General features: G+C 36.9%; 1 protein-coding gene across 8 annotated transcripts in view; it reads right to left on the bottom strand.

Moving 5' to 3' along the window:
- The window catches only part of NOL4 (nucleolar protein 4), a 302,404-nt gene that overhangs the window by 17,708 nt on the left and 259,666 nt on the right, over positions 1 to 25,030 (bottom strand). For all 8 annotated transcript variants that reach the window (XM_055126525.1, XM_055126530.1, XM_004606053.2 and 5 more), the window contains one exon: positions 17,642 to 17,822. In XM_055126525.1, coding sequence (XP_054982500.1) covers positions 17,642 to 17,822 — 181 coding nt within the window. The remainder of the gene's footprint in view (positions 1 to 17,641; positions 17,823 to 25,030) is intronic.

The following is a 25,030-nucleotide window of genomic DNA, read 5'->3' on the forward strand; positions in this document are numbered from 1 at the left end:
CGTCCAGATACAAGAAGTCCGAAGAGTGCCAGCAAAAAGAGACCCAAATAAAAAGACTCCAAGGCATATCATAGTCAGAATGGCGGATGCTGTAGATAGAGACACAATTCTACAAGTAGCAAGGTCAAAGAGGGAAATCACATACAAAGGAGCACCCCTCAGATTTACGGCCGATCTGTCAGAAGAAACCCTCCGAGCCCGAAGACAATGGTGGGACATAGTGAAAAAACTCAACGAAATGAATGCCTCACCAAGAATACTTTATCCGGCTAAACTCTCACTCAAACTCGAAGGAACCATACACTATTTCTCGGATAAACAACAGCTCAGGAACTTCATAGACTCAAAACAAATCTTGAAAGAAGGTCTAAAGGGGCTACTGTAAGACAAGGAGGAGCCCCATAAGAACAACAAATCCCACAGAAAGATGACACAAAACCACATCACAATAATCTCTCTCAATGTCAATGGCATAAATGCACCTATCAAGAGACACAGAGTGGCTAAATGGATCCAGAAATTAAACCCAACATTCTGTTGCCTGCAAGAAACACACCTGAACAAACAGAGTAAACATAGACTCAAAGTCAAAGGATGGAAAACAATCCTCCAAGCAAACAACCCCCTTAAAAAAGCTGGAGTGGCCATTCTGGTATCCGACAACATAGATTTCAGGATGAAAAAGATCAAAAGGGACAGCGAAGGTCATTTTCTGTTTATCAAGGGATATGTACAACAGGAAGAAATCACACTCTTAAACGTATATGCTCCTAACAAACGACCGGCTAAATATTTAAAACGACTCCTAACAGACTTCAAAGAGGACATCACTAACAGCACAATTGTAGTCGGAGACTTCAATACGGCCTTATCACCTCTAGATAGATCCACAAGAACAAAACTCAACAAGGAAACACTGACTCTGAATGAAGAAATTGAAGAGAGAGGCCTAATAGACCTATACAGGGCCTTACACCCCAAAAAGAAAGAATACACATTCTTTTCCAGTGCACATGGAACATTTTCAAAAATAGACCATGTACTGGGCCCCAGAACATACCTCAATAGAATCGGAAAAATAGAAATTGTATCAACCATCTTTTCAGACCACGATGCGCTGAAGATAGAAGCTAACCACCCACAAATACGGAAAATCAAATCAAACACCTGGAAATTAAACAATTCCATGTTGAACAATGAGTGGGTCAAGAAGGAAATCAAGGAAGAAATCAAAAGATACTTAGAAACAAATGAGAATGAAGACACGAGCTACCAAAACCTATGGGACGCAGCTAAAGCCGTGTTAAGGGGAAAATTTATAGCTCTCCAAGCATTCCTCAGGAAGGAAGAAAGGACCCACATAGATAGCTTGACTTCACGACTCAAGAAAAAGGACCCCAAACCAGACCGAAGGAAAGAAATAATAAAAATTAGAGCAGAAATTAATGACATCGAAACCAAAAAAACAATCCGAAAGATCAATGAAACAAAGAGTTGGTTCTTTGAGAAAATAAATAAGATTGATAAACCGCTAGCAAGTCTCACAAAGAAAGAAGGAGAGAAAACTCTAATAAATCGAATCAGAAATGAAAAGGGGGACATCATAACAGAAACCAGTGAGATTCAAAAGATCATTAGAGACTACTTTGAAGGTCTTTACGCCACAAAAAAGGAGAACCTAAAAGAAATGGATGGATTCCTTGATTCCTACAATCTCCCAACACTGAAGAAAGAAGACCTGGAATACCTGAATAGACCCATCAATGTTAAGGAAATTGAAACTGTAATCAAAAACCTCCCCAAAAACAAAAGCCCAGGCCCAGATGGTTTCACTGGCGAATTCTTCCAAACATTTAAAGAAGACCTATTGCCTGTTTTCCTCAAACTTTTCCAGGAAATTGAAAAAACAGGAACTCTCCCAAACAGTTTCTATGAAGCACATATCTCCCTAATACCAAAAGCAAACAAAGACACCACTAAGAAAGAAAATTACAGACCAATTTCCCTGATGAACACCGATGCGAAGATCCTCAACAAAATACTAGCAAATAGGATCCAACAACTCATCAAAAAGATCATACATCACGACCAAGTGGGATTCATCCCGGGGATGCAAGGATGGTTTAACATTCGGAAATCAATCAACATAATCCAGAATATCAACAAAAGAAAAGATAAAAACCATATGATCATATCAATAGATGCAGAGAAAGCATTTGACAAGATCCAACATACTTTCATGATGAAAACCCTCGCCAAAATGGGGTTTGGAGGAACTTTCCTCAAGATAGTCGAAGCCATCTATCACAAGCCTACGGCAAGCATTATCCTCAAAGGGGAAAAACTAAGGGCCTTTCCTCTGAGATCAGGCACAAGACAAGGATGCCCACTCTCACCACTCCTCTTCAATATAGTACTGGAAGTACTTGCGATAGCTATTAGACAAGAAAAAGAGATTAAGGGCATCCAGATAGGAAGGGAAGAAATCAAACTCTCACTATTTGCAGACGACATGATACTATATCTAGAGAAGCCTAAAACCTCTACTAAGAAACTCTTAGAAACAATAGACTTATACAGTAAAGTTGCAGGCTACAAAATCAATACCCAAAAATCCATGGCCTTCATATATGCAAACAATGAGGCAGAGGAAAGGGACATGAAAAAAGCAATCCCATTCACAATCGTGCCCCAGAAAATCAACTACCTCGGAATCAGCTTAACCAAGGAAGTCAAAGACCTTTACAAAGAAAATTACATAACGCTACTCCATGAAATCAAAGAGGACATGAGGAAATGGAAACATATACCCTGCTCGTGGATAGGGAGAATCAATGTTGTCAAAATGGCAATACTCCCTAAAGAATTATACAGATTCAATGCGATCCCTATAAATATACCCATGACACTCTTCAAAGAAATGGATCAAGCAATCCTAAAATTCATATGGAATAACAAACGTCCAAGGATAGCTAAAACAATTCTTGGGAAAAAGATGATGGGAGGCATCACCATACCCAACCTCAAACTTTACTACAAAGCAGTAACAATTAAAACAGCATGGTACTGGAACAAAGGCAGAGCCGTAGACCAATGGAACAGGGTGGAATATCCCTACACACAACCCCAAATGTATGACCATCTAATCTTTGATAAGGGAGCAAGAGATGTGAAGTGGAGCAAGGAAAGCCTCTTTAACAAATGGTGCTGGCACAACTGGACAACCACATGCAAAAAAATGGGTTTAGACCTTGACCTGACACCAGGCACAAAAGTCAGATCAAAATGGATTAAAGACCTCAACATTAGACCACAAACCATAAGGTATATTGAAGACAAGGTCGGCAAAACCCTCCACGATATTGAAGATAAAGGTATCTTCAAAGGTGACACGGAACTAAGCAATCTAGTAAAAACAGAGATCAACAAATGGGACTACATTAAACTAAAAAGCTTCTGCACCGCAAGAGATACAGTGACCAGAATACAAAGACTATCCACAGAATGGGAAAGGATATTTACACAATACCCATCAGATAAGGGGTTGATATCAATGGTATATAAAGCACTGGTTGAACTCTACAAGAAGAAAACATCCAACCCCATCAAAAAATGGGGCGAAGAAATGAACAGAAACTTTACCAAGGAAGAAATACGAATGGCCAAAAGGCACATGAAAAAGTGCTCTGCATCACTAATCATCAGAGAGATGCAGATCAAAACAACCATGAGATACCACCTCACACCACAGAGACTAGCACACATCCAAAAGAACAAAAGCAACCGCTGTTGGAGAGGATGTGGGGAGAAAGGGACCCTTCTTCACTGCTGGTGGGAATGCCGACTGGTTCAGCCCTTCTGGAAAACAATTTGGACGACTCTCAAAAAATTAGATATTGAATTCCCATTTGACCCAGCAATACCACTGCTGGGAATATATCCCAGAGAGGCAAAAAAGTACAATCGAAATAACATCTGCACATGTATGTTCATCGCAGCACTGTTTACAATAGCCAGAATCTGGAAAAAACCCGAATGCCCCAGAACGGATGACTGGTTGAGGAAACTTTGGTACATCTATACAATGGAATACTATGCAGCTGTTAGAAAAAAGGAGGTCAAGAATTTTGTAGTTAAGTGGATGGGCATGAAAAGTTTCATGCTGAGTGAAATGAGTCAGAAAGAGAGACAGACATAGAAAGATTGCACTCATCTATGGTATATAGAATAACAGAGTGGGAGACTAACACCCAAGAACCGTAGAAATAAGTACCAGGAGGTTGACTTCATGGCTTCGAGGCTGGCCTCACGTTCCGGGGAAAGGTCAACTCAGAGAAGCAATCACCAACTACATTGTAGTCAAAGGCCATGTGGGGGAAGGGAGTTGCGGGCTGAATGAGGGCTAGAGACTGAGCACAGCGGCCACTCAACACCTTTATTGCAAACCACAACAGCTAATTAGAGAGAGAAAACAGAAGGGAATGCCTTGCCACAGTGGCAGGGTGGGGTGGGGGGGAGATGGGATTGGGGAGGGTGGGAGGGACACTGGGTTTACGGGTGGTGGAGAATGGGCACTGGTGAAGGGATGGGTTCCCGAACTTTGTATGAGGGAAGTATAAGCACAAAAGTGTATAAATCTGTAACTTTACTCTCACGGTGATTCTCTAATTAAAAATAAATAAATTTAAAAAAAAAAGAGAAAAGAAAAAAGAAACTTTTATTGTTAGTAGGGATGTTATCTGATTTAGGTCTTATGGAATTCAGACAGAGCTCTCAAATGACCCAGCATTCACACTTTTTGGCAACTATAGCTCAAACAAACATGAAATTTGAGTTCAAAGAATTAAACGCACATCTATTTTCAATGAAGCACTGAATACAATTCTAAGATATATAAACAAGCGAAATGAATGTGCACTGGTGGAGGAATGGATGTTTCACCATTGTGTGATTGTAACTCAAATATAAAACCTTGTAACTATATCTCATAGTGATTCAATAAAATAAAATAAAAACAAATAAATAAATAATCCAAATGCCAAATCATAAATAACTGTTCAAAGAAGTGGTGATATATGTAAATATAAGTTATGGAATACTATGCAGGCACAAGGAAAATGAAATCATGCAATTCCATGGAACCAGGATGGAATATCATGTTAAGCAAAGTAAATCAGAAAAAGGACAATAATGTTTTTTTTTGCTTATTTATCTGTGGCAAGGGAATAGAGTAATAAAATGATACCAAATGATTGGCTCTGGATAATATAATTGAGAATGCCAAGAAGAGAGGGAGTGAGGGAAAAAAATAATGAAGTGACAGACTGGTGATAACATAAAGGTACTAATGAATGGTCTTGGACATGTTAGTGATGTAGAGGTGAGGCAACCATGTTACTTATATTTAGAGTGTAAGCATGTGTCCTAAATAATAATAGACATATTTTAAAAATGAGTTTGTTAAGGAGGGAGAAGAAGGATTAAGGAGGGTGAGAAAGAAACGTTGGGTTACTGGTCGTGGTTTTGGCATTAGAACACTGAAGGCTAGCAGCTCTGTTATTTACAACTTTGTAGATCACGGTATCTGAAGAAATTTACTAATACAACGGAGTAATATCAACTAAAGCAAAATTAAGTGAAAAATGGCAGACTAACTAGTAACCTTTCGAAGAAGACATTCAAAGGGCAACAGGAAGCATGAAAAGATACTGAACATCACTACCAGAGAAAGGCAAATGAAAATCACAATGAGTGCTTTTTTTTCTTGTGAAGTTCTACTAGTGCTTTGTATATCTTTGATGTTAACTCATTTTTTTTTTTTGCTTTTTGGGTCACACCTGGCAATGTACAGGGGTCACTCCTGCCTCCAAATTCAGAAATTACTCCTGGCAGTGCTCACGGGACCATATGGGATGCTGGGAATCGAACCCGGGTCAGCCGTGTGCAAGGCAAACACCCTACCTGCTGTGCTATCGCTCCAGCCCCTTCGATATTAACTCTTATCAGAGGGGCATTGGGTGAATAGCTTTTGCAATTCCATGGGCTGTCTTTGTATCTTGGTCACAATTTCTTCTGATATAATATTCTACAGTGATTATAGTAAATACTATCTCAGGGTCTGAGGAGATACCACAGTGGGTAGTGCTCCTGCTTTGTACGTTTAATTCCCCAAGTTGATTGCCAGGAATGTCAGGAGTGGTCCCCGAGTGAAGAGCCAGGAGTAAATCCTGAGGACTGTTGAGCATGGCCTGAGAACCAAAAGCATTTAAAAAAAAAAAAAGAAAGAAAGAAACTGAAAGGTTATAAATTCCAAAGTTGTTAAGAGAATATATCTTGTTACTATCATAAAATAATTATATGACATGATAGAGATATTCACTTCTACTCTGGAGATAACACACACACACACATATATATATACACACATTTATCAAATCAATATGTTTATAATTATGCAATGTCAATTATAATCTCAACAGGAGTAAAGCAATGATCACTTTCAATTTATAATTTTCTAAATCTACAAAAGAAATAATGACCCATATTAAAGGAAAAGAGTTTATTCTAGCACTCCTTGATATTCCTTTAGATGATTAACCTGGGGAATAAACATATATATCTAAAACATTAATTTTGAGAGGCAGTTTTGGAATATTGATATCGAGTGTATGTGCCAGCCTTGATGCAGTATTTTTAAAAACCAAGCATTTGTGCTTCATTAAAAATCAAAGAGATTGGGACTGGAGCAATAGCACAGCAGATAGGGTGCTTTCCTTGCATGGGTCGACCTGGGTTCTATTCCCAGCATCCCGTATGGTTTCCTGAGCACTGCCAGGATTAATTCCTGAGTGCAGAGCCAGGAGTAACCCCTGTGCATTTCCGGGTATGACCCCAAAAAAGAAAGAAAAACATCAAAGAGATTTAAAAGTTAAGCTCAATCATTTTTATCAACTTAGACAGAATATTTTCTTGAATGTAAAGGGGGACTATGTTGATGGATACTGACAAAAGCTAGTGCCCTAATTTCTTATCTTAGTTTTAAATTGTATAGAAATCATATATTATTTTGCCTTAAATAGAAAAAATATTGAGAGAAGTCCATAATTGGAGAAAGGAAATAGAGAGGGTTCATGGAATATAGGACACAAAAAGATATAAATGCATCCCCTGAAAGGGTACACTAAAAGGAACAGTATGACTTTCCTCAGAATTATACAAACTCTTCATGAATATATTTTCAGGATGGGTTAAGAAAACATGAATGATCCCATAACATGGTTCTCCACAGAACAATAAGGACACACGTAATTTATACTGCTAAAATAGTAATAGTATTTTATGAAAATGAAAAAAAATTAATCTAGGGTGGTGTTTGAGTTATTTTTAGATATACTCAGAGTATTTCTTACAATAAGTTGTTTTTCTCCCTGTGATCATTAAAATATTGGCTAAAATATTAGTTACCACAGATTTTTGTTAATTCTGAATTTGAGTAACCCAATGTTTATAATATTTACATGGTATGGCCTCACAGTCAAGCACCTCACTTATGCTACTTCTATCAATTGTATGTAGACAGCATTTTTATGGTATTGAAGAGTTAAATGGTTTTTCGAGTAACCATGCATGAAATTAAAGTAACTAAAGAAAATATTATTTTTAATTAGATTACACTTAGAACTTGAAATTTTTTTAAATGAAAGATAAAATAATGGAACTCTGGTTTTTATGGTTCTAACTCACTCTAACAAAGGAAGATCACAAGAGTCAAAAGAAAGAAGTTGAGGTTAGGGAATAACCTGGGACCTATATCAGGGAGGTGCATTAATTCCTAAACCCAGAAAAGTAAAATGCAGGAAGTGGATCAATTTTCTCAGAACAGTGAGATTTCTGACTGCCTAGAAAAAAAACACACATATTGAACTCCAAAACACAACTCCCTCCTGAATAGCAGAAAGCTGGAGAGGCCAGTAAAATTTACCTTGTTTGTCCTGATGGTTTTCCAGAGGATATGTTAAAGTTCAAAGAACATGTTTTAGGAAAACAATACAAGTAAACAATAATAAACTCATGCCACTAAGAAAGCCCCTGAATGGTATAAAGGACTTAGGAAGAAAGGTCCCAGAACACCAATGGAATCTTTCTTTCATTTTTTGTCTTCAAAGAAGAGAAAAAAAAATCTCAAGAGGATTTTAAGGGTACTTAAAGATGTCTTTTGCTGTCTTGTAAAACAGGATTTTAAGAAGTTTCAGCCTGAAAAGCCTGATCAATACTGATCAATGAAATTTATTCTAGGTCTTAGTTTGTTCAGGGAGTACACAGGGCCACTCACCTTTCTTTTTAGAATCAATCTTTTCTCTGAGGGTTCCTAACCTACAGAATCCTGGTCAAAGATTTATGGGTTTAGATGAACTGAAAGATGATTTATTTTATATTGCAAATAACTCTCATTTCTTTTCATTTTCTAATAAAGTTAACATGTCTATCTATTAACCTCTCAGAAACTATATTAATGCACATTTATACTATACAACACCATCTTACTGGAGTTCTAGTTGATCATTATAATATATGTATATAATCTGCAGGGCTGGAGCAATAGCAGAGAGGGTAGGGCATTGGCCTTGCATGCAGCTGACCCTTCGATTCCTTTGCCCCTCTGGGAAAGCCCAGCAAGCTACCAAAAGTATCCTGCCCACAGGGCAAAGCCTGCCAAGCTCCCCATGGCGTATTCAATATGCCAAAAACAGTAACAACAAGTCTCACAATGGAGACGTTACTGGTGCAAGCTCGAGCAAATCAATGAACAATGGGAGGAAAGAGCTACCGTGCTATATAATCTGCAAAAATAAGATAAACCTAATGGAGAAAACTGTGATTACATTTCAAGTGATGAGTTAGTACTGCTGTTTAAAAACATGCCAGAGTTTCAAATTCTGTCACAATAGAAAATGTTAAAATATTCACTTGTCTCTAGTTTTAAAATAATCCAGCATATGACAAGGAGTATTTTTTTTCCCTCTCTTTTCCTTCTCTCTGTGCTCCTCTTTCTCTCTCCTCTTAGGACTTACTTCTGGCTCTGCGCTCAAGAATCACTCCTGTTGGTCTCCCAGGAACATCTAGGGTATGGGGGACCAAATCTGGTTTGGCTGCATGTAAGGTAAGTGTTTTGTCACCAGTACTATATTTTTCACCTCAAAGATGTTTTCAATAAGTATGTTATAATCTATCCACTCTTATTGTAGCACTGTTGTCCTGTGATTCATCTATTTGCTCAATCGGGCACCAGTAACGTCTCCATTGTGAGACTTGATGTTACTGTTTTTGGCCATGGGTAGCTTCTCAACCATGCGGGTGAGATATTCTTGATAGCTGGCCGGGCTCTCTGAGAGGGAGGGAGGAATCAAACCCAGGTCAGCTGCGTGCAAGGCAAACACCCTACCCGCTGTGCTATCTTCTTAGAACCTTGAAATAGCTGATTTATTTGCCTTTTCAATTAAAAACCATCGTCTATGCTTCTATAACTTGCTGCCATTAATTTGTTTGAGAAATGAATTATGCACACATAACTAGACATAAGAAATCTATGGAATTCATGCAAGAAAGGTTTTCTGCATGTAACAAAATTTAGGGCTGGAGATTTGGTACAGCGCGTAGGGTAGAGTGTTTGCTTTCCATATGGTTTACCTGGATTCCGTCCTGGATATTATCCTCTGAGACCCTAAGCGCCACTGGGTATGGCCCACAAACCAGAAAACCAAGCTAAACAAAACCGTCTAACAGCCAATATATTGAAGTAAGGTAAAAAGAGTTTTAAAGTGGTATTATTCAAAGAAATTTCTCTGTGTTAAAGTCTTTTTCTGTGCTTCAGTATAATAGTTAAATGTGGAATTCAAACCGAGGTGTCTGTAGGATGACATTACTTTGTCCTCTCCCCCCTTGCCACGAGGAGCAAAATGATGAACAAAGGGACGACAGTGCCACAGTGCTAGAGTGGTATGTATACAAAATGAAATACTATTTAGCTGCAAGGAATGATAAAATACTCAATTTGATGTGACCTGGTTGGAACTGGAAGACATGTTGTATGAAGCCAGCCAGAAGAAAGACAAACACAGGAAGATATCACTTATCTGAGGTATATAGAATACTGGAAGAGGAAAGTGTAGTAAGTGGCAGATGCCTAGATCACTCTTGACCCCATTGTTTAGAGGGAAAAAGGACAGAAAAGGAAAGAAATCAAAGGGGTGGGGTGGGGGAATGATTGGAAGTAATGGGTGAACATTGAACAGGCATCAGGGCTTCAGTTATACTGATGACATGGGAGAGTGGTATAGCTTTATATCGAAAACACAAATTGAAGACTTGAGATCTAAGCTGCAAGCACTGGAACTTTGTGTCTGTCAAGGTGGCAAGCGGAGATGGGTTAGGGATTAGGGGTGGTGAGAAAATATGGTGTAGAGAATTAGACACTGGTGGTAGTATTGGTGTTGAAATATTATATGTCTAAAACCTAACTATCAATAACTTTGTAAATCACCATCTTTTGAAATAAAAATTAAAAAAATCTTTTTGCTGTTCAGTAATAGAAGCCACTTAATAATTTGGCAACTGAATACCAATTTTGCAACGTAAACTGTGTCCCAGTATGATAGAATACATTTTTAAAAATTTATTTAGTGGTGTTTAATTTCAATAACCACATGTAGCTAATGGTTCTCATATTAGTACAGAGATAGATGCATTTGCATTTGGGGAAAAAACGTGAATATAGTCCAAAGAGTAATACAAAAGAATAAGGTGAAACAAGGAAAAAATACACTAATTAAGTTAGCTCATCAAAGAAATACTGGACTTACTAAGAGTAATTACAGATAGTGAAGAAAATTGGGTAGAAAACTGAGACATAAATGAAGTTCCACTCTACTGTAGAGAATGTACTTCAATAAGTCACTTGGATTTATTGAAACTGTACATAAATATGCATGATTACACACTTCTGATTAGGGTGACTTCAGTTAGAATAATCACATTTCATCACAGAATATGTTATTATTTTGTATCTTCCAGTTGTGTAAGGACCATATATATAAGCATGTACATATGGAAGATTGCTTAACTTCTGTAATTACTCTTAATTTCTATAGAACATCATACAGTTTACATAACAGTTCTTATATAATTTCCATAAAATAGAAGTACAGAGCTGGCCCCTCCCTGAACATCAGCAGAAAATGATGAGTTGGAATAGGTTATTAAGAGGTACAAAGTAAATTTAAATAGTCCACTCTCCAAGTCTTTTGGTTACCTATAGGACACAATTATTTCCTAAATCAGACTAAAATGGAAAACATGAGTTATGTATATATTGCAAAATATTTTCTCTAAAGTACTTTTCTTCCAATATTGTGATTTTAAGAGCAAAAAGAAAAAATATATCAGTGCAGATCATCAGTGCAGTATTTCAGCAGGTAGGGTGCTTGCCCCTGCATGCAGATGACCTGGGTTCTCTGACCAGCACCCCATGAAGGTCCCCTGAATACCAGCAGCACTAAGCCCTGATCATCCATTCAGTGGGGCTCCAAAAATATGACAAAATTTAAAGAAAGGAGGAGCAAACTTAAAAGAGCAGATATAGTACAGGGGTTAATGCACATACCTGGTGTATGGCCAACTCCACTTAGATCCCTGACACCATGTGTACTCTGAGCATCGCGATGTAGCACTCGAAGCTCTAGAACACCATCAAAGTGGACCAGGTAATCCTCAGAAACAAACAGCCCAAGCTTATACTCTTGCACTGAAATGCTGGCCTGTTTGCTTCAAAGCTTCCCAATAGGGACTCCCAGGCCTCCCGAGCACTGTGAGAGGCCATACCCCAAAAGGAGCATATTTTCAGATTACAGTGTTAATTTCAATTGATTATCCCACTTTCAGTTGCATTTAGCTATGTTCTTCAAAGAGGCTTACTATTTTATTGAAAAGACTTATTTCACTGAGACATTCATTTGTTCATTTTAATACTCTTGTGCACCTAAATAAGTCACTGGCTGATGGTAATAATATGATAGTTAAAAATATCACCATCTTACTTTTTCCCTCAAACTGCACAATTTATTATAGAAAAGCGTATGTAACAGAAGATTAAATAAGACGTTTGTCTAGGGTATCATGGAAATATATAGGAAGAAAATTTAATTCTTAGGAACTGAAGTGAACAGAAAACCTATCACAGAGAAAATGGTCAGTAAGAATAAGATATAAGTAATATCATTTCTACATGAAATAACTCAATAAATATGGGTACTGGAGTGATAGTACAGCGGGAAAGGAGTTTGTCTTGCATGCAGCCGACCTGGGTTTGATTCCCAGCATCCCATACCTGAGTGCAAAGCCAGGAGTAACCCTTAAGCATCTCTGGGTATGACTCAAGAAGCATATATATATATATATATATACATACATATACACACACATATATACATATATGTACAATATATATACATATATACACATATATGTATATATGGTAAAATAATTAAATGTTTAAAATATTTTAGTTTAAAGTTTCTTGGAATATCTAGATTAAGCAAACTAATAGGTAATAGCATAAAATCTGAAGCTCAGGACAAAACATAGGTGAGAAAATGCAACTTTTGGCACCTTCCACAATTGAATCCATAGAAATAGTGGGTTGTCCTTAAGGAAATCAGAGGAGTAATGTAGGAGGTAGGTGGAAGCAGAGAAGGATATCCCATAAATTTTATTAGGTTAGAAGCAAAACAGAATTCCAGAAGTAACCTCACAGAAGTGTATAGCAGAAACCAGCAAACAGTTACGGAAGAGTTTTCTCAGGGAGGAGAATAAGAGCTTGAGTGAGAGTGGCCCAGGCTTGGGGGAGGTGGGAAGTGGATGGACCTAATTCAATGAAAGTATAGAAACCAAGGGCCGTAAATTCATTCCTGCCTTATACCTTTCGATCTGGCAAGTCCTGAATGAAATGATCTAAAGGGAGAACAAGTATCAAATGATCTCTCTCATATATTGACTAATAAAGAAGCAAAGTTCAAAAATGGTCAGTGATTGATTACAGGCCCTGAATTAATCTACAGAATGGAGTTTGCTAAAATGTGGCCATTTAGGGATGGGGAGGGGAACCAGAGATAGTGACAGGGAGGCTAATAGTCTGGGGGTGCCTGGGACATAATAACATTGTATGCCTGAAGCATTACCATTACAGCATTATAAATCACAGTACCTAAATTCAAATAAAACAAGAAAAAAGACAAGGACAGCATGCAAAGAAAATGGAAGGGCATTAGAGAGGAAAAGGATCATAGAGAAGCAACAAGTAAATGACCCAAGAAGCACAAAATTCCATCAGAGTGTATTATTGTGGAAGTCAAGAGGGTCATTGTTTCAAGGCTTGAATTATCAATAGTTCAAATTAAGCAAGAAAATGTATAAAAGATAACAAACAGGCTGGGGAGGTAGTACAGAGATAGGATGCTGGCCTTGCCCACAGTAGACCCGGGCTCTGTTGCTGATTCTCAGCACCCCAGAGAGTCCCCCAATCCCTGCCGGGAGTGATCCCTACACTTAGAGCCAGGAGTAATCCCTGAACACAAACCAAAAAATAAAATAAAGTGAATTTAAGTTAATTTAAAGATAAAACCAGTCTTTAATTTGGAAATAATTGGAGTCATTGAAAAATTTAGCCAGAGCAGCTTCAGCAAAATGGAGAGAACCTGTTAACAATGAACCAAGACTGAATAGTAGCTGATAAAGAGAAAACAGTAGAGGAATAAAGGCACTTCCTTGGAAATTTCCAATAATGTTTCAAAATATCAGTGCTAGAGAATATCACAATTATCTAGGAAAGCTAGGCATACCATTGAGAACCAGTTTGATTGTGGTGGTGAGTCTTAAAGCCAAGCTTCCTTAAGCTCATAATTACGGACCCTGATCCGAAGCATCTTTATAGCCCAAATCCCCAAATATTAGTGAGGATCAAAGAAGATAATGAATATAAAGATTTAAGCAAACTAAAAATGTCATACAAATGTTAGCTATTATTGTCATTATTACTACAATTTGGAGTTTTGATATTTTGATCCATATATCAGTCTACTTTTATATGAGTTGAAAAACAAATTAAGAAATCTGCCTAGTGGAGTTTGTGGAGAGGAAACACCAGTAGTTAACTTATGCATTATGCATATAATTTAGACTCAAGAGAGCCCATGGATAACTGCAGTGAAGCACAATTGCCCTCTTTAGACAGCTCAATGTGAGCTTCCTGATAGAAAGAAAGCATCCCAAAGTCCTATGTAATTGAATGTGGTAATAATGGGAGGATTGTATGCTTGCCTGCTTCTTATTTCAGTTGGATCATTTGAATAAATTCTTTACACAAATGGCAACTGCTGTCATTTTGATGACCTTCCAACTTGAAAATTTGGATTGTTGGGTGCAGACACTTGCCAGTTTTATAAAATGGTGGTTCGTTAATGAATGATTTTTGAGGACACCCTTTCCTTGCTATGAAGTCTCAAAATAAGCAAGCTTTTCTATTGATACTGTATTCAAAATAAGGAAGGTTTTAGAAAATTTACTAACTGATATATGTATATCACTTGATGAGTCAGAGCCTTCCACATATACCATTAAAGCCCCAAAGTATTTAATCTTTTCTTCTTACCTCTAATTTATTTACACTTTCTAAGACAAAGCATTACACATTTGCAATCCAATATAATTTATCTTTGTGGCTTTTTGAATTTGGCACCAAATATTCTATTTAAAAAAATTATAAATTATATAATTCAAAATGATATTTTAAAATTATATGATCTCTATATTACATAATTTAAATATTTCTATATTAAATAATTATAATAAAAATTAAAAATTATATGATGCTAGAGTTATAGCTAATATTTTTAATGTAATTTAAATATTTTACTATATGCCACCTCTTTTTCAGGGAATATAAAAGTAAACATGATGGGATTCTTGTAAAAAATTAGGCTGTTTTACAAACAACAAAGGTATAGAAAATAAAGTTCCCTTGTGTTTTCATAAACATTGGCAGTTCTAGTGCTTTTTCTATGCAAATATCAAAGTTTGGCTAGAAAAACAAAGGGCTTTTCCTGTGTCTGAAAGCATGTTTGTATTCTTGTGGAATTGTTAAAAGTATCTGGTGTAGAAAGCTCATGATTTGAAATAACTAAGGTACAAAAACTATTAAATTAAGCCAAAGGAGGTTTTATTGTATTTCATAAAAATGTATGGTTCAAAGGTCTTATGCTGTTATATCTATGTTCATATTTGTATTTACATTAGATTATAAGAATATGAGTTATAATAGTTGTGGTACATGAAAACAGGTTCAAAGAGTAATGGTTTAGTTTAAAACTTGAGTTTCTAGAGTTATAAAATTGGTTGCAAAACTTATACTACCAGTGTTTTATATGATCTGAGACTTTTTGGTAACTAAAATTTCGAGAGCTACTTAGCAAAGAGTTATAGTGGATTAATTGAAGACGTCAGCCTGATAGTTTGAAGTCTTAACATTTCGCCTTGGTAAAAGTTTGAGATAAGAATGGAGAATTTCATGAAAAATGTGGGAACTTTTATTGACTATTAATCAGTCTGTCCAGTACGTGAAAAATGCGAGCGATAGCACAGCAGGTAGGGCGTTTGTTTTGCACGCACTCGACCTGGGTTTGATTTCTCCATCCCTCTTGGAGAGCCCTGCAAGCTACCAAGAGTATCCGACCATCATGGCAGAGCCTGGCAAGCTGCTGTGGAGTATTCAATATGCCAGAAACAGTAACAACAAGTCTCACAATGGAGATGTTACTGGTGCCCGCTCGAGCAAATTGATGAACAACAGGAGGGCAGTGCTACAGTGCAGATGTTTTATGTACTGGACAGGAAGGGCCAGGGACTTGGCTGAGAAGGCAGCAGTACATGATTTGCATGTCTGGATATGATCCCTAACCACTGAATTATTGTCCCAGTGATACTATTTTTTTGCCCCCATCAAGTTACATGCTATTATTTGAAGAACTAAGTTAAAACAGCAAACAATTGATTGGCACTTTGTTGGGGGCAGGGCAAAGGCAGAATGCTAAGGGCTATTTCTGGCTTTTTTTTCTGGATAGTCCCTCCTGGTGATGCACAGGGCACTTGCAGTGGCAGGGACTAAACTGGGCATTCTGCATACAAAGCATGTGTTTAGCCCAGGGAATTCTCTCCAGCTCTTGGTGGACATTTTATTTGTAGTTGTTTTGTTTTCATTTATAGACAATGCTATCAAAAATAGTTTTGTGTGAATGTCTTATATTTTGTTAACATATTTTTAAAATGGGTTCCTAACGAAACTTGGCAGTACAAATAGTAAATGCTGACTTTATCTTGCAATATATTGTCAAATTTCACTCCAACTTGCTGTACTGCTATGAGCAAAGCACATGAAAAATTATTTCCCCCATCAACTTGTCAAAAGAATATTGTCAAAATAATTTATACTTTTGCTAATCTGAAAGATGGTGAGTGGCATTAAAAACCTTTACCTATATTTACGCAATGTTTATATGGTATTTTTTAAATTGTGTGCTTACAGTTCTAGTTTGTAGTTTTAAGATACAGTTTGGGGAATTTAGTTCTTAGCATAATCACCTACCAACCCTTTGTAGTATGGATTGCTTATACTATTTCCAGTTTATCATTTTAAAAATTATTTCATAAGTTTTTTATGTGCCATGTAAAAACATGTGCAAGTGTGTTGAAATTTACTTTCTTTTGGGTTTAAATTTTCCCACAAGTATGATAAATACCCAAGTACTTTCACCTACACAAATACAACTATATACTGCACATTTAAATATATGGCTCATGGCCTCTAAAACTCATTCTACTGTAAAATATAAGCTAGTACGGCATATAAACTCAATAAATTCCTTACAGTCTGCTAAATCTGATCTCAACTGGCTTCAGTAGCCCCTACTTACTATTGCTGAAGCATCCCATTGTTATTCACTGGTTCTTGATTCAAGAGGCTTGGTTTGTTTCTATGTTGTTTGAATTTATGTGAATTAATGACTTGTGTGTGTGTGTGTGTTTGCAAGTCAGTAAAGTTCCCAATGCCTCAAAATTTCCAAATTCAAACACGAGAAACTGTATCACTCTCTTTGACAAATTGAGTGCAGTAAAACCTTAGGGACAGAATGTATCACTATTTGCTAAAACATCTACTATTTCTCCAGATGAAATTTTCCTAATATAAAATAACAGTCATTTAGCTGCACAACTATACAGCTACCTTAATATCCCCAAGTAGTGCTAGCAGTGATCCCTATGCACAGTCAGAAGTAAGCCCTGAGCACAGCCAAGTTGGCTCAAAAAAAAAAAAAAAGGAAAAGAAAAAGAAAGAAAAAAGAAAAAGAAATAACAAACAAAAAATATATAGTTTTGACAAAATAGCATCTATTAGATATTCTTAGTTTTGGCTGAGTTGCATTGACTTTCGCTTGTAACAATGTATGCATTGTCTTCACATAAAATTTAAAGCATAGCTATCCTCTTATATATATACCATGCACAACAAAAGTCACAATTTATAACAAAAACTTACCACTACTGGAAGAATCATTCAGATTCAGCAGTCCCCCTCCTAACCCTCGGTAGCTGTGGTAACTGTATGTTCCATTTCCATTTATGTATAACACCTCCGGAGATCCTGAAACAGAGGAGGTTGAATAGCTGCCCTGGGCGGCCTCTATTTTGCACTGCTTGTCGGTGGGAGAAGACTCGTCCTGCAATGAGAAACAGAATCCCATTAATCTAGAAATCACTATGCCATTTCTTCTAGAACAAGGCAATTTTATTAGCTACCTGTCAGCACTGAATACTAAAAAAATTGTACTCAGTGTTCACGCATACACATGTGTTCAATAACTTGGTTTATAAAAAACAAAAAAATGGAGAGTGAAGCAACAGTGTAAGATATTGGAGCAGGAGCATTGGAAAATCACCAGCCAAATCCAAAACTACAGGGAGAGAGTTATGCCCATTTCCTAAAAATTAACTGGCAGATGATGAAAATGTGACATGTAAATACAGTGGAATATTTTTAATTTTAAGGAAAACCTGTCAGATTCTACAAGATGGATGAGCCTTGAGAACACAGTGTTAAGTGGAATAAACTAATCTCAAGAGAAGACAAATACTGCATGATTCCATTTATATGAAAAAGCTAATGTAGTCAAATATATAGAAACAGCAGAAAGGTGGTTGCCACCTGGCAGAGGATGTAGGAGGCGGGGTACAGATTTACTGGGGAGTAGTTTATTGGGTATAGAGTCTCAATCAGGCTGGAGACTGGGGTTCTGGGGGAGTCTGTTATTCCACTAAGAGCACATGGTTAACAATATCATTCTGTTTGCTTGGAAATAGTTGAGAAAACAAAGCTTATTTAAAACTTTAAGAACTCGTTAGGCTTAGAAATTGTACAAACTGAAACTGCAATCAGAAAAATAATTGCATGATTTATCTCCCGAATTCTTTTTTTTTTTATTTTTGCAGTCTTCCTTTCCTCACCCATGATTTCCTTCAGTTCTCCCCCTGGTCCATGAATGTGACCAATTTTTATTTAGGGCCAACTCCACAGAAGGCACATATTATACACCACCATATCCTGACAAGGAGCTGAAGAACTCATCAGTTTTTACTTGTTTTTCCTTTTCAAGCTACACTGTCCACAAAATGTGTATTAGAGCTTCTAACAATGCCTAGTTATGAGGACACTGAAATTAAAATTTGCAGCATTATGTCTATATATGCATAGATGTGCATATATAATAGTGAAACTGATTTATTACAATTCCTTTTTTCTGTAAATATATAAAGTATAAAATACATATGATATATATAATGTTCCTGTCTTCTGTGTTCTTTATTCTTTTTTGGTAAGGAATTATAGACCAATTATTAATGAATTATTTGGAATATTCTGTTATAATCAGAAGCAATTTTCAGTTCTCCATTTTATAGTGCACGGTATCACAAATTATTTTTGGTTTGGGGCCACACCTGGTGGTGTTCAGGGCTCACTCCTGACTGTGTAGTCAGCAGTCCACATGGTCCCCATTTCAGCATCATGTTAGACTCTTAGATTAGTAGAAGATGGCCAAACCAATATGAATATTTCACATACAAGATCCATAAGTCTTTTCTAAAGTATAATAAAATAGGCTGATAGAACTTCTCAAACTCAGGTGTGTGGACCTTGTCTGACTCCACCAGCGCCTAACCTGGAATATGTCCCCCCCACACACAAAGGGAAGGCTGGACACTCAACATTTTGCCCCCCGGAATTACCCATTAAAATCTTTAAAATCTCTAATCCTAAAACTGAGGAAGAAGTTACTTCATATATATCCTATATTAAGATGTACCAGTAAACCTCTCATTTCTTCACCTTTGTGTGTTACCATAACTCATGGTAACACACAGAGTCCAACTGCCTGGTCCTTATTATACAACAATGCACAGTAAACAACTCCAAACTGCAAAGGTCACAATGGTAAACAACACAGAAAACTTACCAGGCACAGTGAGTGAAGTCGCTAGCCCACATGAACCAAGCAATAATAATGAACTATATAACCTCTCAGATAAAAAATTTAAAATGGAACTGTTAAGGATGCATAAGGAACTCAAGAAAAAAACAAACAAAAAACCCCCAATGGATCACACTGCCAATAAAATACAAAAAGATATGAGAGCAGAAATGAGGAAAATAAAAACAAAAATACAAGCAGAAATAAGAGACCTGAAAAGTAGGTAAAATTTAACAACAACAAAAAAATTTAAAAAACTCATTGAAAATCTCAGCAGCGAGTAACAGCTGCTGAGGACAGAATCAGTGAGCTCCAAGATGAGGTGTAGAGAATTCCCAGAAAATAGCAGAAGATAGAGCCTCAAAATAAACCAACAGGTACCATGAAAAAATCAGGATGAAGCTAAGAGGAATAACATAAGAATCATTGGAGTCTCAGAGGGACAGGAAGAAAACCTTGATGAAGAAGCAACTGTCAAAGCCACCATTGCTAAGACATTCCCAGAGCTGAAGAGTGCATGCACCCAGATTCAGGAGGTCTGAAGGGTGCCAGCTAAAAGAAATCCAAATAAAGATGCTCCAAGACACATCCTAATCAGAAGGACAAAAACCAGAGATAGAGACAGAAGTCTGAAAGCAGTAAGACAAAAGAAGGAAGCTGCTTATAAAGGAGTATCCTTAGGATTTACTGAAGACTTACCTAACAAAACTCTCCAGGCTTGAACACCGTGGCGGGATTAGTGAAAACAACAACAACAACAAAATAAAAACCCTCAATGAAATGAGTGCTTCACCAAGAACACTTTACCCAGCTAGACACTCATTTCATACTTAAAAGAACAATACACAGCTTCACAGACAAACAACTCAGGAACTTTATAAACTCAAAACCATGGTTGCAGGAAAAACTAAATGAGCTACTTTTAAATTCCTGTAGAAACATGAGACAAAACCCCGTAACAATAATCTGTCTCAGTGTCAATGGGCTGAACGCACCAACTAAAAGGCACAGAGTGACAGGATGGTTCCAAAAATTGAACCCAACATTCTGCTGCCTACAAGAAACACATCTGACAGTCAGAGCAAACACAGACTCAAAATCAAAGGCTGGAAAACAGTTCTACAATCAAACAACTTCCTTAAAAAAGCTGGGGTGGTCATACTACTATCAGACCACATAGACTTCAGACTGAAGAAGGTTACAAGAGACAGTGAAGGTCTTTTTTTAATGATCAAAGGATCTGTACATCAGAAAGAACTCACTCCTAAATGTATATGTGTATATGTACCTAGTGAGGGACTAATAAAATACATAAAACAACTGTCCATAGACTTGAAGAAAGACATTGACAATAATACAATAATAGTTGGAAATTTCAACACTGCTTTACAACCTGTTGATAGAACAATCAGACTCAAGCTCAGCAAGGACATGCTTTATTTGAGGGAAGAAATGGAAGAAAGGGGTTTTGTAGATAGATATAAGACATTTTGTCTTCCAAAAGCTGAATGTAATATGAATAAAATTGTTCACCTCTACGAGGCCAACCGTCCTCCCTGAATGGCGACAAAGATAATATTTACATGCATACTAAAAGGAATATAGTACATATACATTTTTATTATACATATGTTATATCCAGAGACTATAAAACCAAGCTCCCCGAAGAGAGCGACACAGAGAGTCTCTTACCCCCACACCTGGGGTACAGCAGAGCCTGGCAAGCTACCCGTGGTGTATTTGATATGCCAAAAACAATAACAACAAGCCTCAAAATGGAGACGTTACTGGTGCCCACTTGAGCAAATCGATGAGCAATGGGATGGCAGTTGTTATACACATACATATATATAAAACTTTATTGAGATTCTCTTGCCCCTGAGCCTGGCTGTCTTCCCCGGGCCCCTTGGAGAGGATGGGTTTATCCTCCCTGGCCTGAGCAAAGCTCCCATGGCTGAAGACCTCCGGAGCCCAGCCAAGCCATGCTCAAGGCCTCTCTCCACATGTTTGGACAAGCCTCACGCATGAAGGAACCAGCAGAGGAACCCAGGTGTGTGGGGCCTGGGGCTGAGACCTCCAAGCTTGCTCAGATTGGGACTGGGCCTCTTCCACCCAGATCCTCCATTTTCCAATAGCTAGGCGGTCACACCCAGAAACTGCCCCAGCGCCATGTAATCCCATCAACAGCCAACATCCAGAGACTATAAAACCAAGCTCTCGGAAGCGTGTGGCCGCTTAGCATCTTCATAATTAATATTTATGAGTATACTGGAAGAATCACTGCAAATGTCAAGGATCAACTTTATATATATATAAATTATACAAAAATAAAGATGTTATGCATATATATTTTATGCCTAATAAATGAGTAAAGTCTACAAGAATGTTTCATTTGTTATGAAATTAATTTTTCATAAATAAAATTTTCCTATAAATCAGTTTTCAAAATATTCATGAAACCATAAAGCCTCTTGAAAAAATGTCTTATAGACTTTCTGAGATTATAGGGTGAGGTATATAGAGAAGTTTTTGTATTGTTTCCTTTTACCCAGATTTATAGCTTTACTTTGTTCTACTCTACTTTTATAAAATAACCCTGTCTAAACCATTATGAAAATGATTGAGCCATGGTATATTATTTTGGTAAGTATCTGTAGCCAATTAAAACTGTGAAAGAAGGCAGAACATCTATGCTTCAAGGGAATTGTCATGGGAAGTGACTGATCTCAAACTATTTTATCACTAGTGGAATTTTCCAGTTTCTTGACTGAAAATATCTTGGAAAACATGGTAAATTTCATTTTCTAGTTTTTGAAAATTAGTGGTTGTGCTAAAACATACAAGTTCATATTTTCTTTGTTTGGAAAAATGACAATAAAAAGTTCACAGAAGAATTTTTTAATAACTAGAAAAAAAGAGAAGGAAAAGTAGATTGTCTTCACAACAAATTCTTCCCTATTTTGTTTTTTTGTTTTTGAGCCAGACCCAACTGTCCTCAAGGCTTACTCCTGTGTCTGTGCTTAGGGAGGACTCCTGGCTGAGCTCAGGGAACCATATGTAATATCGGGACTCAAACAGGGTCAGTTGCATCCAAGGCAAGAATCCTTCCCATTGTACTATCTGTCTACTTCTTTTATTCTTTATTTGTGGGGTGGGTTGGGCCATGCCCACTGATAGTCATTGCTTACTCCTGGTTCTGTGCCCAGGATTCACTCCTGTTGGTGCTCAGGGTCATATGCATTGCAGGGGATCAAACCAGATCAGTTGCATGGCTAGACAAGTGCAGTATTCCTGTACTATCTCTCTGGCTCCTAAAAGTTGTATTGTTAAGCATGCTATTTAAAAAATAAGTCTTAGTCTTGCATAATTTTACATTTTCTCTTATTGAGATGATATTGGTTTCTAAGGCTATCACTGTTCACATGCTTTAGGAGTGCCATATTCTACCACTGTGTCCTCAATGGAAGTTCAATTTTGTTTCACCACAGTCCTCTAGATCCCCTCAAACTATTCAGTCCAGCCCACCTCATGGCTTTGAAATAACTTCAGTTCAATCTTTCCTTATTAACTACTATTTCAAACCACAGTAACTTCACTGAGAATTAATTCCATGAATAGTCAAATCATGCCTTGTAGGCAGTCATTTTTCTTCACACACAGTTTTGCATTTTTAGTATTTTTGAGTCTACTGTGTATTCAGATGTATAAGAATATCCCAATAAAATTTGATCTATTGCTTTTCAGCAAAACTCCAGCGTGAAAAAATCATGTCTTTTCTCAAATAATTTCTATTACTGGTTTTGAAAAAGAATTGATTAAACAAAAATAAGTATCTCTGGGATTTACATTTGATCTTTCAAACATTTAATAACTGTAAGTTTCCATCGTTCTCAAAGTCAATAACTTGTCCACAGGGTTACTATGAAGATTATTTGCAAGGGAGAAAAATATAAGTCTTCTTATCTAGAAAATACATTTTATTCATCCCAAACAAAAGAAAAATTCCATCTTTCATAAGACATATTTCAAAACTTCTCATTAACATTTTATAAAGATAGCACCCGTGATTGAAAGACCATCAGCAGTGTACTAGATAATGCTGAAATGTTTGAAATGAGAATTCTTTGAATAAAAGTTTAAAATCAATTAAAAGAAGGACATTATTCATAAATAAGGCTCTGGACTTATTAATAATATATCCTTGATAGATATAAATATGCACTTCAAATTTCTGAAAAATGATAGGTTACTGATTAAGAGCAAGATAAAAAACAGTTGAAAAAGTAGACCTTGCCTGCTCTTAACCCTCTCACGCCATACTGCCTAGGGAGAATGATTTGCTCTACTTTCCACTCTATTGAAACTGAACCAAGAAAAATGGCTTTACTGAAACTAATCTAGACTTGGGAAACACAAACTGAGTTTTTCATTTATTGTAGATGCTGAGGAATCCTTTAAATACTTTAGATAGACATGGATTTTTTGAAATGAAATTTGGTTCCACTTGATTTATTGACAACAGGCTTCAATTTAATTTAAATTTACTATAGGTAAATGTTAAATTACCTTTATTATATATCCAACGAATTCATCTTTTCCTTAGTTGTTATACTTTTTACTGTAGCACAGTAGCACTGTCATCCTGTTGTTCATTGATTTGCTCGAGTGGGCACCAGTAACGTCTATATTTTTAAAATGCTAATGTATTTTAAAAAAAATTTTGCTTTAAAGATTATCAGACACCATGCACAAAAGTCAGATAAAAATGGGTTAAAGACCTCAACATCAGACCACAAAGCATAAGGTACATTGAAGACAAGGTCGGCAAAACCCTCCACAATATTGAAGATAAAGGTATCTTCAAAGATGACATGCAACTGGCCAACCAAGTGGAAACAGAGATAAACAAATGGGACTACATTAAACTAAAAAGCTTCTGCACTGCAAAAGATACAGTGACCAGAATATAAAGACAATCTACAGAATGGGAGAGGATATTTACCCAATACCCATCAGATAAGGGGTTAATATCAAGGGTATATAAAGCACTAGTTGAACTCTACAAGAAGAAAACATCCAACCCCATCAGAAAATGGGGAGAAGAAATGAACGGAAACTTTCCCAAGGAAGAGATGCAAATGGCCAAAAGGCAGATGAAAAAGTGCTCTACATCACTAATCATCAGGGAGATGCAGATCAAAACAACCATGAGATACCACCTCACACCACAGAGACTGGCACACATCCAAAAGAACAAAAGCAAACACTGTTGGAGAGGATGTGGGGAGAAAGGGACGCTTCTAAACTGCTCCTGGGAATGCTGACTGGATCAGTCCCTTTGGAAAACAATATGGACGATTCTCAAAAAATTAGAAATTGAGCTTCCATTTGACCCAGCAATA

This window comes from Sorex araneus, chromosome 2 (assembly GCF_027595985.1).
Source record: "Sorex araneus isolate mSorAra2 chromosome 2, mSorAra2.pri, whole genome shotgun sequence".
In the NCBI taxonomy this organism is placed as follows: Eukaryota; Metazoa; Chordata; class Mammalia; order Eulipotyphla; family Soricidae; genus Sorex; species Sorex araneus.